At 37.6% G+C, this 19,068-nt stretch overlaps 1 protein-coding gene across 1 annotated transcript; it reads left to right on the forward strand.

Annotated features, from left to right (window-relative positions):
• Positions 1 to 1,520: 1,520 nt before the first annotated feature.
• Positions 1,521 to 18,280, forward strand: LOC149958430 (uncharacterized). Its single transcript, XM_090167181.1, has 6 exons — positions 1,521 to 1,752; positions 1,899 to 2,197; positions 2,278 to 2,385; positions 15,775 to 15,975; positions 16,037 to 16,092; positions 18,150 to 18,280. The coding sequence occupies exons 1-6, from the start codon at positions 1,588 to 1,590 to the stop codon at positions 18,278 to 18,280; spliced, it is 960 nt and encodes a 319-aa protein (XP_090023307.1). The 5' UTR covers positions 1,521 to 1,587.
• Positions 18,281 to 19,068: the final 788 nt, after the last annotated feature.

Consider the following 19,068-nt stretch of genomic DNA (forward strand, 5'->3'; position numbering starts at 1 on the left):
GAATCAGAGGAATCTAGGCGGGAATCATAAATTTTTCAGAATTAAAAATCGTGTTCGAATCACTTAATCATAAGGGAATCAACTTCGAATCACGGAATCATACATTAACTTCGAATCCTGGAATCACCTTTAGAATCAGGAATCATTCCCGAATTGTGGAATCATACCCAAATCATGGAATCATACCGTATCATGCTGGAATCGTACCGAATCATGCTGGAATCGTACCGAATCATGCCGGAATCATACCTGGAATCTGGAATCATACCCAAATCATGGAATCATACTGAATCATGCTGGAATCATACCGAATCATGATGGAATCGTACCAAATCATGATGGAATCATACCTGGAATCTGGAATCATACCCAAATCATGGAATCATACCGAATCAGCGTGGAATCACGGAATCACTTAATCAGTGCAAAATCGTAGAATCATAGTAGAATCACGGAATCAACGTGGAATCACGGAATCCAGATGGAAAAACGGAATCCAGATGGAAAAACGAATCTTTGGAATCAACAAGAATCTTGTACACATTTTCCTTAAGTGTATTAAATGCAAGGGGTCGGAGGAAATAACCAAAATGACACCAGTAAAAAAAATGGTACAGGCTAATACTGTCCCTTGTAGTTGTCAGGGTGGCCAGGTTTTACAGAGTAATGCTGCAACCATTTTCCCAATAACCCGCGTACAATTTCGAAAACAGTTAGTCGTCCCTCCTCCTAAATAAAATCAGGCCCATCTCTACCTAGGCTTTGTTTGTTTTATTTCAAATATAAAAAATACAATTATATTCAATCCATGATTTCTTTACTATTTATTTATTTTTTAAATGTAATTAAAAATAATCTATAGCAAGAAATGACGTATTTTAACACTTGGAAGTTATTGTGACTTTTAAACGGTGGCAACGAAATAATAATACCGCCCTCGGCGAACTTGTTAACATTGCTATAACCATCCAGCCTAAAATTAAATAATAATAAGATAGGCTAACACCCAAGACACCACCTTAAGCCCATGTCATCTAGCCTATAAACAGATAGCCGGGTTACAATGCGCCGGACGGTGGTGGAAAGCCTTTCATGCCACGCTAGGCAACAGCTACCTACACTCACTACTTCCGATAACCACAACAAGTGTTTTGTGGAAAAGGAAAACCAAATAACTTGGGAAACCCCCTTTAACAATTGGGGAGATAACTTACTTACTACGCAGAAGGAGTAGCTGGGATTGAAATCGGCTCCTCTTTAAGAGTGGGTTTTATTGAAGCATCTAATACTGCAAATCGATCTTCTTTTTGGCATATTTTTTATTTAGAAGATAGTAGAAAAAGAGGAAATGGTTTCGTTTTTGCTGTAAATTTAGAAAATATACTGCCTACTAAGGTACATTTATGAAATTATTTTTCCTGATTGTGCTTGGCTCAAAATGGCGGGGTCCATTTTCTAACGCGAAACAATTATATAACTTAAGCACTAACCGAAAGCAACTGCAAAGTTTCTTTGTTTTAATACCCAGGATCAAATTTGGAAGGTGGAGATAGCATTGTCGCCAACTTCTTTCTAAGTGGTTGGCTGATGGCGTCGTTGGTGTTAATGAAATCATACTCTGGCAATTTAAAAAGCGTTCTGACGGTCAAAAATGAATTGTTCATTAACACAGTTGAGGACATCGCGGGAAGAGAAGCCATTTTTCATATTATTGCAAAAGGTGGATTAATGGGTTATCTGATAGAGCGAAGCGTAAGAGAAACTTTTATCTTCATATTAAAACCAAAGAAGGTAACCCTTTGACACGCCAATATAAAACATTTAAGAATAATTACTTTTCACGGAATAAGGATTAAATTAAAATTATTTGACTCAAATTAATGGATATTAATTTTAAGGAAGCGACATCAGAAAAATATAAAAAATTGCGAAATTTAAATAAAAGACGTCAACGTTATTTTGAGCCTCATAAACATGACAGAAATTATACCGAAAATCTCGAAATTATTGCCAGAGGAAAAGGAGCCATGTTTTTCTACTCGATTTACGCCATGCAATTAGCAACAGAGTGCAAAACCTATTTGAGTCGTTACCAAAGTTCTTTTTACGTTGGAAATACTCAGTACGAATATTCTTACGATCATCTGAAATTCAGAAAAGCACTTGGCAGCAAAATCCTGCAGCGCGTCGATTATTTGTAAGGTTTTACTTATATCCCGAAAAATTTTCAAAAAAAAATTATAAATTAATGGGCGTGTTATTTGCCAATGTTTATAGGGCATTAAAGTTCTTTGAAACGGCGCAAGTGAAACCCTTCGAGAGAATTAATGATAAGATGTCCAGGTCTCTTATATATGATGAACATAATTTTATGTCCGATGCGAAGTCTTTGAATTTGCATTACCTTAGCCCGGTTTTAAAAATTTTGATTTTTGGTATTCTGTCATCTATTGTTGGACTTCTCCTTGAAATATTTTTCCAACGTTGGAAGAAAAATAAATTTACCATTTTATTTCAAATCTCAGTTATACCAAGTAGCTGCAAGCCTAATTCCGTTTGTAGCTGTTTTGGAAAAGAAAATAATTTTAGGCGGACCTAATCGATATTATTTTATATTGTTTTGTGGTTTTATACTCCGAGGTCGCCCTTTCGGTTATGGCCGTGTTAATGAAAGTTCTTTTACGACGACATTAATGTATTGATTACTTAACACCCTTCTAATTGGGATTGAGTTGGTTTGAGTAAAAAGAATGAAGACCAATTTTAAATGAGTTTGAAGACTAAAGCCACGGTCACACTATCGTTGGAAACCAGGTTTCATGGCTAGTTCCTTTAAATTTAATTGGTCACAAATGGTATTCAAACTAAGGTTGGGTTATGGTTTCGTGTGATCATGGTTTTATTGTAACAATTATTTGTGAATTCGACTACAAACCGGTTTATTTGATTGTTATAAAGGTTTTGAAAGGAGTTAGGGCTTACTCGTATCCACTATTTAAGAATATGGGTGTATGTGAGGTTTCAGGGCTCTAGCAAATGCCCAAACAAATTCGTACCGCTAATTGGGTTTATAAGACAATCTTGATTGCGCGATTGACGCTATTTTTGTTAAGCGAAGTACATTGAATTGAAATATATGTTATATAATTTATATGTTTCAATTTTTTATTTTTCCAATTCGCGAAACATTTTCCGCATTTAAATTTTGCGAAAAATTAACAACTCTAATTTATAACATGTGGCATTCTGTTATTTTAAAATTGATTGAAATAATTTGAAATGCCATAAGGATTTTTTTAAATTAAATGTTAAATATTTGAAAATAATTTAATTGAAAAACTGAGTGTAACACTCAACTTTCTTCGCGTATTTATTATTTTGTATCACCAAAGCGAATACCGTTCTTTTTCACTGAATCATAGTAGGATGACCGTTTATTAATTCTTCGATTATTTAAGGAGAATTAGCACCTAGCTTAAATTTTTAAGGTACACAAGTGGAGAGCGTTATTTTTTAAGCAGAATATTATAATTATTTTATTAGAATAGAACAAATATTTAAAAAGAATGGGTAAATCGATTTTATTTTACGTCGAAGATCTTTTCTCATTTTTTTGGTCATTATTTAGAATGTGGTGGAACGAAATTGCAATTTTTTTTCTATTATATTTGCCATTTCAGCATATCTCGGAAAATGGTTGGCTGCTATTTTTAAATACGTTGGTCAATGTTGTAAGTGTAAAGAGAGCACAACTTATCGCATTTTAACAAAACACCTTTTTGAATGAAACTTTGGTGTTCTTTTAATGTAACTTTTATCTTGTAATAAATCGAAATTATAACTCAAATTAATATTTTGTAAACATCATTGAGTCGTAGCAACTTACTGATACCACAACGAAAAGCCACAAAATGATCCTTAAAACAGCAAAGAATACTTCCACTTAATCCTTCTTGTACTAGTCCATAGTACAGTCAAAGAGAATAATTATAAGAATTAAAAGGTCAGACTTTGGTTTTCAGACGGTGCATAAAAATGTACAAATACCTTTGTTAGTTTTAAGACAGTTCTATCGTAAAATGATTTAAGCCAATTTCTTTCTATTTTATAAAAATACGATGAACATTCCACGTGCATAAGTGAATTCCAATACAACTGAATGAAATCGAAAAGCAACGGTACCTTTAAATTTCTGATGACAGTAGAGTATTATGAAAAAATTACAGCGTTACAGTTGATTTCGTAAACGTAAATCATTTAATCTGCTCATTGATATGGTTGAACATTCCAAAATATCTGATCCTACTAATTGTTAATATTATTAACAATGTTTCTTGCATTTCAAAATAAACGATACAATGTTTAGAACGTACAATCAAATATTTTCGAATTTCTTCCAAATAACCGTTATGTGACCAACATTAATAAATGGAACAATTATATTATGTTACAGTAAATGTAATTACGTTCTCCATGAGCGTTTATTGAAAAGCCAAAGTTTTATTTCCGAGCCACTTATTATTTTCCTTAGATTGCTTATTAGGGCTCGGTGTCGGTAAACTTTTAACCGTAACTAAGACACAAACGAATTTTTTCGAAAAATATTTCTTTGAATAAAAATGTTGTTTATATTTTTCGATCAATTTTATTCGTATAATTTGATTAATACGTATATTTTTTTAAATAAAGTTATCTTTTGATGTAATTATTAGCAAATATGTTCAATAGTTTTTTTCTTAGTTCAACTATTATCCAATAATCTAAAATTCACCTAAGTTTTTTTTTCATTCAAAAAAATTAAATTATTCTATCACTTTTTGGCCAAAACTTTATTTGATTATCTTCCGTGAGTTTTTCTTTATTTATAGTTGGTCATATTTAAAAAATTCATATTTATCAATTACCGGAAAAAAAATCTTTAGACTTTTGGTTTCTTATCGTACTAAAACAAAACGATTTTTAAAACTTATGCGCAAGGTAGTTGAAATAAATATTTCACGTTTAATTGTTGCGATTAACCATGGCTGAAACGTATGGGGCGCCAAACCGGAAAAAACTAAATAACATTTCTAGAAATATTTTAACATTTCTAGGAATATTTTAACACTTCTAGTATAGGAATATTTTCAAACTCTAGGAATATTTTCAAACTCTATCAATTTTAAAAATCCTATATATTTTAATAGACTTTCTATAGATATTTTAAAGCGTTTCCTAGTTATTTTAAGAGAGACGTTTCCTACATATTTTACGGACATAGAATATTTTTCGGCAAAACGCGGGACAGAAAGCAGCGCTTGTAGTTTCCAATCGGAGAGTTGAGTGTGAACACTGTAAAGGTGAACTATGATGGTACTTGTACCGTTGATGGGATGGTTCTTGTACCGTTAATGGGGTGGTTCTTGTACCATTGATGGGATGGTACTTGTACCATTGATGGGGTGGTTCTTGTACCATTGATGGGATGGTTCTTGTACCACTGATGGGATGGTTCTTGTACCGTTGATGGGATGGTTCTTGTACCGTTGATGGGATGGTACTTGTACCATTGATGGGATGGTACTTGTACCATTGATGGGATGGTTCTTGTACCATTGATGGGATGGTTCTTGTACCGTTGATGGGATGGTTCTTGTACCGTTGATGGGATGGTTCTTGTACCGTTAATGGGGTGGTTCTTGTACCGTTAATGGAGTGGTTCTTGTACCACTGATGGGATGGTACTTGTACCATTGATGGGATGGTTCTTGTACCATTGATGGGATGGTTCTTGTACCGTTAATGGGGTGGTTCTTGTACCGTTGATGGGATGGTTCTTGTACCACTGATGAGATGGTTCTTGTACCATTGATGGGGTGGTTCTTGAACCGTTAATGGGGTGGTTCTTGTACCGTTAATGGGGTGGTTCTTGTACCATTGATGGGATGGTACTTGTACCGTTGATGGGATGGTTCTTGTACCATTGATGGGATGGTTCTTGTACCATTGATGGGATGGTTCTTGTACCGTTAATGGGGTGGTTCTTGTACCGTTAATGGGGTGGTTCTTGTACCGTTAATGGGCTGGTTCTTGTACCGTTGATGGGATGGTTCTTGTACCGTTAATGGGGTGGTTCTTGAACCGTTAATGTGGTGGTTCTTGTACCATTGATGGGATGGTACTTGTACCGTTGATGGGGTGGTTCTTGTACCGTTAATGGGGTGGTTCTTGTACCATTGATGGGATGGTTCTTGTACCGTTAATGGGGTGGTTCTTGTACCGTTAATGGAGTGGTTCTTGTACCATTGATGGGATGGTACTTGTACCATTGATGGGATGGTTCTTGTACCGTTAATGGGATGGTTCTTGTACCGTTGATGGGATGGTTCTTGTACCATTGATGGGATGGTACTTGTACCGTTGATGGGGTGGTTCTTGTACCGTTGATGGGATGGTACTTGTACCGTTGATGGGATGGTTCTTGTACCGATGATGGGATGGTTCTTGTACCGTTAATGGGATGGTTCTTGTACCGTTAATGGGGTGGTTCTAATACCGTTAATGGGGTGGTTCTTGTACCATTGATGGGATGATACTTGTACCACTGATGGGATGGTTCTTGTACCGTTGATGGGATGGTTCTTGTACCGTTGATGGGATGGTTCTTGTACCGTTAATGGGGTGGTTCTTGTACCGTTAATGGGGTGGTTCTTGTACCATTGATGGGATAGTTCTTGTACCACTGATGGGATGGTTCTTGTACCACTGATGGGATGGTTCTTGTACCGTTAATGGGGTGATTTTTGTACCATTGATGGGATGGTACTTGTACCATTGATGGGATGGTTCTTGTACCACTGATGAGATGGTTCTTGTACCATTGATGGGGTGGTTCTTGAACCGTTAATGGGGTGGTTCTTGAACCGTTAATAAGGTGGTTCTTGAACCGTTAATGGGGTGGTTCTTGTACCATTGATGGGATGGTACTTGTACCGTTGATGGGATGGTTCTTATACCGTTGATGGGATGGTTCTTGTACCGTTAATGGGGTGGTTCTTGTACCGTTAATGGGCTGGTTCTTGTACCGTTGATGGGATGGTTCTTGTACCGTTAATGGGGTGGTTCTTGTACCGTTAATGGGGTGGTTCTTGTACCATTGATGGGATGGTACTTGTACCATTGATGGGATGGTTCTTGTACTGTTAATGGGATGGTTCTTGTACCGTTGATGGGATGGTTCTTGTACCGTTGATGGGATGGTTCTTGTACCATTGATGGGATGGTACTTGTACCATTGATGGGATGGTACTTGTACCATTGATGGGATGGTTCTTGTACCGTTGATGGGATGGTTCTTGTACCGTTAATGGGGTGGTTCTTGTACCGTTAATGTAGTGGTTCTTGTACCACTGATGGGATGGTACTTGTACCATTGATGGGATGGTTCTTGTACCACTGATGGGGTGGTTCTTGTACCACTGATGGGATGGTTCTTGTACCGTTAATGGGGTGGTTCTTGTACCATTGATGGGATGATACTTGTACCATTGATGGGATGGTTCTTGTACCACTGATGGGATGGTTCTTGTACCACTGATGGGGTGGTTCTTGTACCGTTAATGGGGTGGTTCTTGTACCGTTAATGGGGTGGTTCTTGTACCATTGATGGGATGGTACTTGTACGATTGATGGGATGGTTCTTGTACCGTTAATGGGATGGTTCTTGTACCGTTGATGGGATGGTTCTTGTACCGTTGATGGGATGGTTCTTGTACCATTGATGGGATGGTACTTGTACCATTGATGGGATGGTACTTGTACCATTGATGGGATGGTTCTTGTACCACTGATGGGATGGTTCTTGTACCGTTAATGGAGTGGTTCTTGTACCACTGATGGGATGGTTCTTGTACCACTGATGGGATGGTTCTTGTACCACTGATGGGATGGTTCTTGTACCACTGATGGGATGGTTCTTGTACCGTTAATGGGGTGGTTCTTGTACCATTGATGGGATGGTACTTGTACCATTGATGGGATGGTTATTGTACCACTGATGGGATGGTTCTTGTACCACTGAAGGGGTGGTTCTTGTACCGTTAATGGGGTGGTTCTTGTACCGTTAATGGGGTGGTTCTTGTACCATTGATGGGATGGTACTTGTACCATTGATGGGATGGTTCTTGTACCACTGATGGGATGGTTCTTGTACCGTTGATGGGATGGTTCTTGTACCGTTAATGGGGTGGTTCTTGTACCATTGTTGGGATGGTTCTTGTACCACTGATGGGATGGTACTTGTACCATTGATGGGATGGTACTTGTACCATTGATGGGATGGTTCTTGTACCACTGATGGGATGGTTCTTGTACCGTTAATGGAGTGGTTCTTGTACCACTGATGGGATGGTTCTTGTACCACTGATGGGATGGTTCTTGTACCACTGATGGGATGGTTCTTGTACCGTTAATGGGGTGGTTCTTGTACCATTGATGGGGTGGTACTTGTACCATTGATGGGATGGTTATTGTACCACTGATGGGATGGTTCTTGTACCACTGATGGGATGGTTCTTGTACCACTGATGGGGTGGTTCTTGTACCGTTAATGGGGTGGTTCTTGTACCGTTAATGGGGTGGTTCTTGTACCATTGATGGGATGGTACTTGTACCATTGATGGGATGGTTCTTGTACCACTGATGGGATGGTTCTTGTACCGTTGATGGGATGGTTCTTGTACCGTTAATGGGGTGGTTCTTGTACCATTGTTGGGATGGTTCTTGTACCACTGATGGGATGGTACTTGTACCACTGATGGGATGGTACTTGTACCACTGATGGGATGGTTCTTGTACCGTTAATGGGATGGTTCTTGTACCGTTAATGGGGTGGTTCTTGTACCATTGATGGGATGGTACTTGTACCATTGTTGGGATGGTTCTTGTACCACTGATGGGATGGTACTTGTACCACTGATGGGATGGTTCTTGTACCGTTAATGGGATGGTTCTTGTACCGTTAATGGGGTGGTTCTTGTACCATTGATGGGATGGTACTTGTACCATTGATGGGATGGTTCTCGGGGGCCCCCCCACGCCGCGGGGTCTGCGGGGGCGCTATTTACGCCACTGAGTGTATATCGTATAGCTTTGCTGTGTGCAACCGACACCTGCTTTCTTTGAAGGACTATGAAGAACTCCTTTCTACGTGTAACTTATTTGTCTACGACAACGTCTGCTACTGTTGACATTATCTATACGCACACTATGGAAGTTAAGCGTAGAAAAAATTAACTTGGGAGAAAATGAGTAAACTTGTAAAACTATAACTCCTATATTTATTCACCCTACACGTTTACTAGTCCTTACTTATGTTGTCTATTAAGGAAGTAAAATTTCCATAGCTTACTAAAAGGATATTATTTCAGAAGTGGAGAAAGAAACGTAATTAGCCTTTTCAGTTTAAATAGAGCCACATAGTGGCAAATGCGATAAGCTCATGAAATGCTGGATTTTCGTCTGCTAAGCAGACGATTTTTCCATAAAGCGTCTGCTTAGCAGACGAAAATCCAGCAGTTTATGAGCTTCTTGCATTTGCCACTACGTGGCTCTATGTAAACTGAAAAGGCTGATTATTGAAAGTGCGATACTTGTACCCGGGTGCTTGTAAGGACTGGTCACTTAATCGCGTTGTGGGGGCATTGAGGACCAAAAATGCCCATACAGTGAGTTTAAGATTTATATAGCGGTGCGCCTGGGATAACAATTAATCCTATAATCACCAGTGGTCTCGTCATTCTTGCCCTGTGCTAGCGTCTACAGCCCAGACAGGTGGTGGAAGTAATTACGGATGCTGTAGCACAATCAACACACCCCAGCTCACATAGAACGGGAGCCAACGCTGTAAGTGAAGGCACCTAATGTTGGACAACGGGCACACTGCACCCCAGCACAACCTCGTGCAGCTGCCATCGGAACCCGGGTGTGAGTCTAAAGGCGAGGAAGCTAGGGCCAAAGCGCCTCGCACAGAGACCCGCTATCCGACAGCTGAGAGCCAGCTCCTTTAGAGCGTTGACAGTGCGTGGAACACTCGTATTGGCCCGAGCCGAAGCCCAGATTCCGCGTCCCTATCTGACTGAAGTCGGAGGTTGAGGGCTAGAACATTTGACTATGGCTAACATCTCCCAGTGCGCCACTGCCCTTATGGGTTACAAGAGCCGGATCCAACTCCCGGGTAAAGCCAACAGTTATGGCAAACCATGGCCCATTAGGGGCCACGACTTAAATACAGTATTGCAGATAGATGTTGCTTATATGTACGTTTGGAAAATACGAAAATGTACTATTTGTACTACAGCTGTAAGAAAACATGGCGCCACCTATTTCTATTATATTTTTAATACCTACAAATTTTAGTAGTTTATTTTTCGAAGAATTATTGCACTTTAATAGGGTCTATATTTTGGTATCAAATGCAAGAAAAACGAGACCACCGTTGAACTATGTAAATATAACATTAAACAACGCCGAAAAGGTAAAAAAGACTAACAACGTTTGGGGAAAATAAACTGTATTTATTTATTGAAACGATACTCGGTTTTTCGGCCGATAGGCCTTCATGGCGAAGTACTGCGTATCAGTTTGTAATAAATGAATAATAATAAACTTTAAGAATTATACGTGAAGAGTAATTAAAATTAAGTTTAAGATCTTCTAAAGTTAATATAATGCGATTTTGAATGATACAATACCATTATTTACCAAATTTACCATTACTTCCCAAATTTACCATAATTTACCAAATTTACTATTATTTCCAAATTTACCATTCCTTACCAAGTTTACTGTTATTTACAAAATTTACCATTCTTTACCACTTCTTACCACTATTTATTATTACACTGAACAACAAAGAAAATAATTCGGGCTCAAAATTAGCTGATATTAATGTATTTTGGTCTGCTGAATACGAATAAAAAATGTTAGTTAGCTCTAGTTTTTGAGATACAGTCATAGTGACTGTTCAAGTCATTATAATGACTGGAACAGTCACTATGACTGTATCTCAAAAACTAGAGCTAACTAACATTTTTTATTCGTATTCAGCAGACCAAAATACATTAATATCAGCTAATTTTGAGCCCGAAACATTTTCTTTGTTGTTCAGTGAATTGATTTAATTAATTTAATCAAGATTATTAAAAGAAAGAGAAGCCACCAAGGGCGATTTCAGTTAAGAACTAAGGAACCCTTTATATGCAGCCGAATGCTCTACTACTGACCTATTTCCCCTTGCGTGCGTCTGCTTCGTTTCATGCCGCTTATTATTTTAATTCGAAACATTAGAAACAGCCCATATTATATTAATGTCTATGTATTAGGTATTAATGTCTACGTATTATGTATTAATGTCTATGTATTATGTATTAATGTCTATGTATTATGTATTAATGTCTATGTATTATGTATCTTGGAAACGGTAGTTAATAAAAAAAATTCATTGCCATACTCGTTTTTCTTGACCCAAAAATTGTCAGAAATAGTTCAATTGGGTTAGGAAACATTCCAAAACATTTTGTTTGTTGTTCAGTGTTATTTATCAGTGGTATGCACAATTTTCAAAAATAGGGGTATTTACTAAATCCTAACTCGCAATGTGCATTGGACAGAGTCGAAGTACGATTAAACGTTTATATCAAAATACACATGCTTCTGCCAAATCATTTCCAACACTGATTAGATATTATTCTTTTTTATCGGTAGCGTAAAGTATTTTACGAATTGTTCAATTTCCGAAATTGCTTTACCGGGAAACCTCTCCCGACGAGAAATGCAATTGGCATTGGAAAGTATGATTCCTCCGAGAAAACGAATCGTCTTTTTCCAGTAAAGGTTCCACACAAAAGAATAAATTTTGACTGCCAAGTCGTTTTGTAATAAAGTGCTACCACTTTTCTATTCCAAATATCGTAATACAGTTTCCGTTTTAATAGTTTCTGATAAAAACAGCCATATGGTATCGTTGTTTCCTCAAGGCATTTAACAAGGTTGATTAATTTCTTATTTTCGATTGTCTAAAAAAATTGTTGATAATACAAAAAAAGAAAACATTTCACGACAATGGTTGGAACGATAGTCCACATTTACAACAATAAAATAAATGCATTTAAAGTGCACACTGCACGGGACAGATTTAAAATGAATCTAGTTAGACCAATCTAGATAAGTTCAATAGAGGCTTTTAAGTTCTTGGTTTTTCCGAAAAGGGCTCGGGTCACTCAAAATAAAAATGAAAACGGAAGTTTGATTTTCTCAAGGATTTAACATTTTAAAACCAAACATTTGCTTCCTATTTAGAAAAATTATACAATATTTCTAACTATTTGACTGCTCAAAGTCACAAGGTACAACATAATGCTCGTAATTTAGCTACATCATTCTATCTTAGCATTGCCCTACTATTTGCTGGGAATTTTCTAGAAATAGGATGTAAATCCTGGCTTTATTTTTTTAAATTTGTTTTGATTTAACAATAAACATTTTAAGAGTTTGTTGCTCCTTTCGTTAAATTTGTGACCCTTTACGAAATTCTTGATAAGGACCAACAGACACACCCACACGGATCGGCAGACACGGTGATTGTATTACCCCTCCTATTGGACATAGTCCCCTCGGAGAGTTAAAAATAGGTTTTATTGTAGTATTTGCTATTATCAGTATTCAATAAAGAGTTCGCTCCGATAAGTAATCATAGTAATAATTTTGCCAAGGAAAAGTGAGTTTTACTCTTGAGAAATGTGGGCTACTTAGAAACCGCACTGGTTCTTAGTCCTTTTCCACGTAATGATTTTATGGTCATTGTCAATAGGTTTTATTATTAAAAAAAACGACCAATATTGCTGCTCGAATAGGTGCTAAAAGAGAAGCGTACTTTTCTCTTCAATCTCAATTAAGCACGAAACTGAAATGTGCCAATTTTGTGGCTCAAATGAGCCCGAAACAGAGAAGCACCAATATTTCTGCTCGAATGAGTGCTAAAAGAGGAGCGTACTTTTCCCTTCACAATTGAGCACCAAACCGAAATGTGTCAATTTTGTGGCTCAAATGAGTGCTAAAAGAGGAGCGCTAATTAAGCCTCGCAATTGCCCGAGAGCGTGAACGACTATCAACCTTAAGCTATCAGTAAAGTGATTATAACTGGCAAAATTAATATATTATAGCAATACGAAAAATTTACAGGATTGCTTAGCTATTTGAAACCACTAGTCTATATGGGAAATTTTTCATTAGTCTGTTAGTGAGGTTTTCTCGAACACGAGCATAAGTTCCAATAATGTGTCCGTGAAAAACACATCAGATCGTGATTTGTACCTCTCCGAGGGCACTAAGTCCCCTAGGAGGGGTTATACAATCATCGCGTCTGTCCGTCTTTGTGTGTGTGTGTTTGTCTGTCTGTGGGCTGCGAACGCGTTAGCGGGGCAAAGTCCGAAACGCGTTACCGGAGCAAAGTTGAAAAACCGTTTTTGCAGTTTAAAGGTTGTCGAAACCACCGTCTGACGGTGAGCGTTATCGTTGCAATTGGTGCGGTTTGGTTCTTTTTTTGTTAACGCTCACCGTCGTGACGGTTTCACTTCGGTCTCATTGGAAATTTGTAATGTTTATGCGTAATGTGGGAATGTTGAGTTGGTGTTATGGCGGTTGTGGGTGATGAGTTTGTTGTGTATGCGTTTTGTATATATTGGTGTTTACTCTCCTACTTCTTCTTAACGACTTTTGGGACGGGCCGTGTGCTGAGGGTTACGATAAACGTCTCAACGTCCAAAGGGCAGGGTTTCCACCAGTTGTTTTAGGTATTCGTCTTAATATCAATTTGCGATGGCATCGGGCGGTATTCGAACCCGAGCCCTCCTGCATGACAGGCGAGTGTTCTAATGTAACGTCTTCTCTGTTGATTTAAAAAAAATGCGCCGCCCAGGTTTCGAACCCGAGCCCTTCTACGTGACAGGCGAATGTTCTACCACAGAACCACCGACACATATTACGTTTCCTTTAAAATTATAAACTCAGCTTAGCGGAAGAGTATATTAATGGTTTTAAAAGTCTACATTTTTAACGTATGAAATTTTAAAGGTCAAATCTTGTTTTAGCGCAGTCAGCAGAGATAAAAGGGTTAAAGGGTAGAACCTGTGGGTGGTACACTTTGTAAGTTTTTGTTATTTATTTACGGGTTTTATTATCGTCTTAAATATAGTTGTAATAACGCAAATAGGTTTATTTTACGTTTATTTATATTCGAGCTGTCGTTTAGTCAAGTGGCTCTCTGTGCTTTGTTGATGGTAACGTTTTTGCTTCTTATTAATACATTTGGTGTGGATATTTGGATTTCTACGATTCCTAACGCAGTCATTGATTTCCTGGGTGTGTGAGTCATTATATGATATTGGAAATTGGACGGCATTGGTCTTTTTCATGCGGTATGTGTCACAACGTTAACTGGAAGTCTACGAGTCGTCCACTACCAGATGTCGAATATAGCTATTCTACGGAATCTTCATCAAGGGCGAATGTTGAAATAAAATGAGCGTTAAAGATGCGGCAAGTATTTCGTAAGCGATAAAATTACAAATACCCTCTGTAGATATTTCTTTCATTAAAATTTGCTTCGTATATATTCAACTGATAAACTTGTACTGTATTAAAAAGGGTTAAATTCTATTGTGCATTGTTTTAGTACGTCGAACTCACTGTTGTAACTATTTAATTTAAAATATTTTGGATAAATTAAAATCGGTTGTTTCGTCTCATTTATTTTAATTATAATTAAAATTTTATACCAGGCGGGATAGATCTGGGATTACGTTTTTATTAAATAACTCTGAATTGCGGAGATCTATCTTTAAGGATCATCTCGAGAAATTAATACCACTAGGGACAATTCTTCCGAGGAGAGATATATTTTGGCCAGCTTGCTAACTTGTTCAATCGTCTAAAGATGTTGGCCCACTAAAATTAATTTCCCTTTTCAAGAAGGCGGCCGTTTGAGATATATTAGACCAAATTGGTTGCTTAAGGAGTAAGTTGCAAATTATTCGTTACCGCCTAAATATTACTTTTAAACGAAGAAATTACGTTTAAAATACCCGAATGTAATGTTTCGTTGCTTTACGTTTCGTAGATAATTAGAAATAATTAAAAGAACGGGAAATGTTTTGAATTTTGCCGTGATCATTGACAAGGAGTTATCTCATTGGTCACTTTACCCAACATAGAGTTTAGGCTTGCATACAAATTCTTTGTGCTACCTAGGAGCAACAAACACAAGGATAACGCAGCAAGCCTTTAAATACGCTAACGAAGGGTTGTGTACCAATTTTATTGGACGAGCGTCACGATCCTTTACGCTGAACGTTTTACGGGTGGGGGGAAGACAATTTCTCAATTTTCCCCTTCTGACGGCAGCAGGTGCTAAAGCGTCTAGCCAATGAGAAATGTACACAAGAAATTCCATGACTTGTGACGGGTTGCATTCTCCTTGTGTAGGGTGTTGTGTTTGTTGCTCCTAGGTGCTACCATGCTGTTACTTATTTCGTGGACGAAAACCAAAAAAAAAACCCCTATTGAACAATGGGATTCTACTAACAGAATTTTTATACGATGCTCGTGCTCCGTGCACGGCGCGCGCTGTAGAGTCGATCAATTTGAAAGAAACGAGTCTTAAGTTCTTAACAATGGCTAGCTTTAGTAGCGACGAAGAATTTTTTCGGTTGTATCTGGGAACGATTCGGATGATTCCAGTTTTATAGACCATTTTGAAGATAGCGATTCAGAAGTAGATGATGAAGACAACATGAACCTTGGCGATGAAATTGAAGTTGTTGTGTTACCATACCAATTTGAACCTTTGGCGCCGGTGGAGGAAGCTGATGGTGTACCCATTGAAAATATTGATGTTGAGCGTGATATCGAACCTCACGATAGATTAGACAACACTGACTGGTAAGAATATAGGAATTTATATCTAATTAAATTATAACCAACTAAAGAATATTTTGTCCAGGTTTACGTCTGGTTATTGCCACTCTATGCCCACATACACTGAAAGTCCGTGTTGTCGTGAGATGCCTTCTGTGAATAACAAAATAACGCGTGGAAGTTGCATAACCCATCATAATTAATGCTGGAGTTGGACAACATCGCTCATTATGATCCACGAGGTAGGGGTGGCGACAGAGAGGAAACTCCTAAAGGCTATATCCATATGTAAGTTATGTTGCTAATTAAAAATTTTAAATTAACCTCCTAATTTTTAATGAAGTTTAATTTCCAATAACTCTTTATTATTAGAGCTTACAGATACCAAGCGTATTATCGCTTCATTAAATGTATATTTGGACCTCTTGGTAGATACAATCGTCACACAATTCCTCGCTGCGCTGTAAACACGATTAGAGCTGAATACCCATCTGATGATTATTGTGGGTTCCGGAGGGCATTCTAACATTAGTATTTTAAATGGGTTCATCAATCTTTTCTGACACTGGTGTCAATGGTTCATTTTGCAGTGGTCAAGTACCAAAGTTAATTTCTTTTCCGAGGCATGTGTTGCAATCTTTAACGACTGCTGACTCGCTATCTTCAATTTCGTATATAAAATTGTTAATAATCTAAATTGTTCCCAGATTAAATGAAATTTTTAATCTATTAAATTTATTCTGTTTACACATTGCTAAAACGAACTATAATATTTACAAATCGTATATATTACCTTGAATTATACGTTCGAAATAGTTACAGAAACCACAAAACAATTTCCAAATGAACAAACTCAAGCCTCGGTAAAATCAAGAAATGCTGGAACGTTTTTATTTTTTCAAAAAATACTAGTCTTGAAAAGGATGCGTTTTTGTCCTACATTTCAAACTTAGTAGCGTAATTCGCTCAACGCCACGGTTAACAAACCATATTCAGTTGAAATTAACACCACCCGTCTTATAGTAATTTTCTGTTTTAATTCTAAAACCATTAAAATAAATAAAACTTTTATTTAAAGATATTAAAGTAATTAATTAAAGTGGCGAGTTATCTCAAATTAAGTTTCAAGTGTTATACCTAAACAAATAAGCAAATATATGGAAGAAGATCTTATTTAGATAACAAATTTATTTCAAACATTTTTCTTGGACCATTTTGATTATAATTAATATTGTAATGTGTAAAAAAGGTATAGTTCTTTAATCTGACCCTTTCGATGCGCACATGATTTGAGCTACATTAAACTACTAATTGAAACTGGAAAATATTTCGTAGTTTCTACTTCTTAAAGCTACATTAGCAAAGATTATGTTTCGTCTTCACTGCTACCAGGGTCATATGAGTCCATATTTACAACTTCCTAGGGGTCGGTAAAATTTGCGCAATCCTGAGGTTTACACGCATCTGTACACTTTAAGCCATTAGCTTCGCACTGACATCTAGAATCTTTGCAAGCCTTTGAACAGTTACATGCAATAAGTTCGAGTATGGCTTGAGTTTTCCGTCCTTATCGATGTGGTGAAGGGATATCCTGACAGGCGACGAGGGAGCTGTTGTCTAGCGTGGCATGACAAGCTGGCCACCACCCTCCTACGCATTGTAACCGGCCACCTGAATTAATGGCTTTAAAAGTCGCTTGATAACTTAGGCCTATGGTGGAGCCTTGGGTATTGGCCTAGCTGATTATTAAGCCTAGCGTCTCCATATTCCAGCTTGATAGCTAGCTTGAAATGCATGAAGTCAAAGTGCATCCGCACAAGGGGGTAGCGGTCCAGATTCCACAGTTCCTTTTTGGCCCTACACAATTGGTAACGGAGTTCATTGACTAGATCAACACTAGTTTTTGGTGTGTACAATCTACAAATAAATGCTTATTAATTGTTGAATAAATCTTCGTTCAATTCAATTTTATAGCCCAGTAACCCGAATGCTTTACGCAATTGCGAATGTTGAAGAAAGAGCTTGAGACCCTTAATTTTTCCCTTTCCTGAGAATGCACTTTACAGTATCATATCCAGTAAAGGCGTGTAGTCCTAGTAAAGCTTGACATAAGCCAAATCCAAGTGAAGCCACTATTTTGTTTTTACTTATCAAACGACTTCTATTTCTGGTTCCACATCTTGTGTTTATTTCCGCAGGTATATTGCAAGAAACTTTTCGAAATCAAATAAAGACATCAGTGTCTTCTAACACAATGGTTACAGACTTGAAGCCTTTTCACCTGTCTTATTTGCATGCAGAACCATTTTTCGTGTCTGCCTCTTCCTGAGTGGATCTTAGTTCATTCACTTCTGTATAGCCTTCTCTAGATAGACGAAGACATTTTTCACCGTATGCAGCATGCAGTAAATTTGTACCGATGGTGTCTAATTTTGATGTCCAATCTTCGGTGAGGAAACTTATCATGTTATCTTTACTAAAAGAACTCTGAAGGAGACGTCTCCAGTTTTTAATTTTAGGTCGAGCTACAATTCTTGAAAAGGAAACACCTGAATCAGCTAATCTTTTGGTCCTTTCAATATTTTTAAAGGAAAAGTCCCGATATACATCAAATACCATATCAATCCTACTGCTTTCAGAGCCTAGTTAAAGCAATGAGCATAGAAGATGTTGCGATAGTTCTCCAAAACTCTAGTGGTCGCCTTTTCATTTTTGAACTCGTGCCATTCCATCGATTATTGTACAGGAAGGCTGTAAGACGTGATCTGGAGGGCCGACTGCGGATTGCAAGTGGTTTGATAGCGCGGACTAGCTCGTTTTCTTCAATGGGCCGTCAAAATTAGCTAAGGACCAAGGCAACGGACCGAGAGGATGTTAGACATCTGCTTAACGATCAGTTTCCTACTTGATGCTTTCAAAATCATACGACCGAATAACTGGTGTTATTGTTACTTGATTTAATATTAGTTTTGGTTTATATAGTGCCAAATGTTTTGAGCTTTTATTTGCCTTATTTCAACAAATAATCTGTATACCGATTCTCCCTTTTCATTTGCCTTAAGTAGATCGCTCGCAACGATTTCCGCAACTGTTACACTCGTTGAAATGCCCACCATA

This window comes from Leiobunum rupestre, chromosome 2, assembly GCF_980474605.1.
Source record: "Leiobunum rupestre chromosome 2, qqLeiRupe1.1.hap1, whole genome shotgun sequence".
NCBI lineage: Eukaryota > Metazoa > Arthropoda > Arachnida > Opiliones > Sclerosomatidae > Leiobunum > Leiobunum rupestre.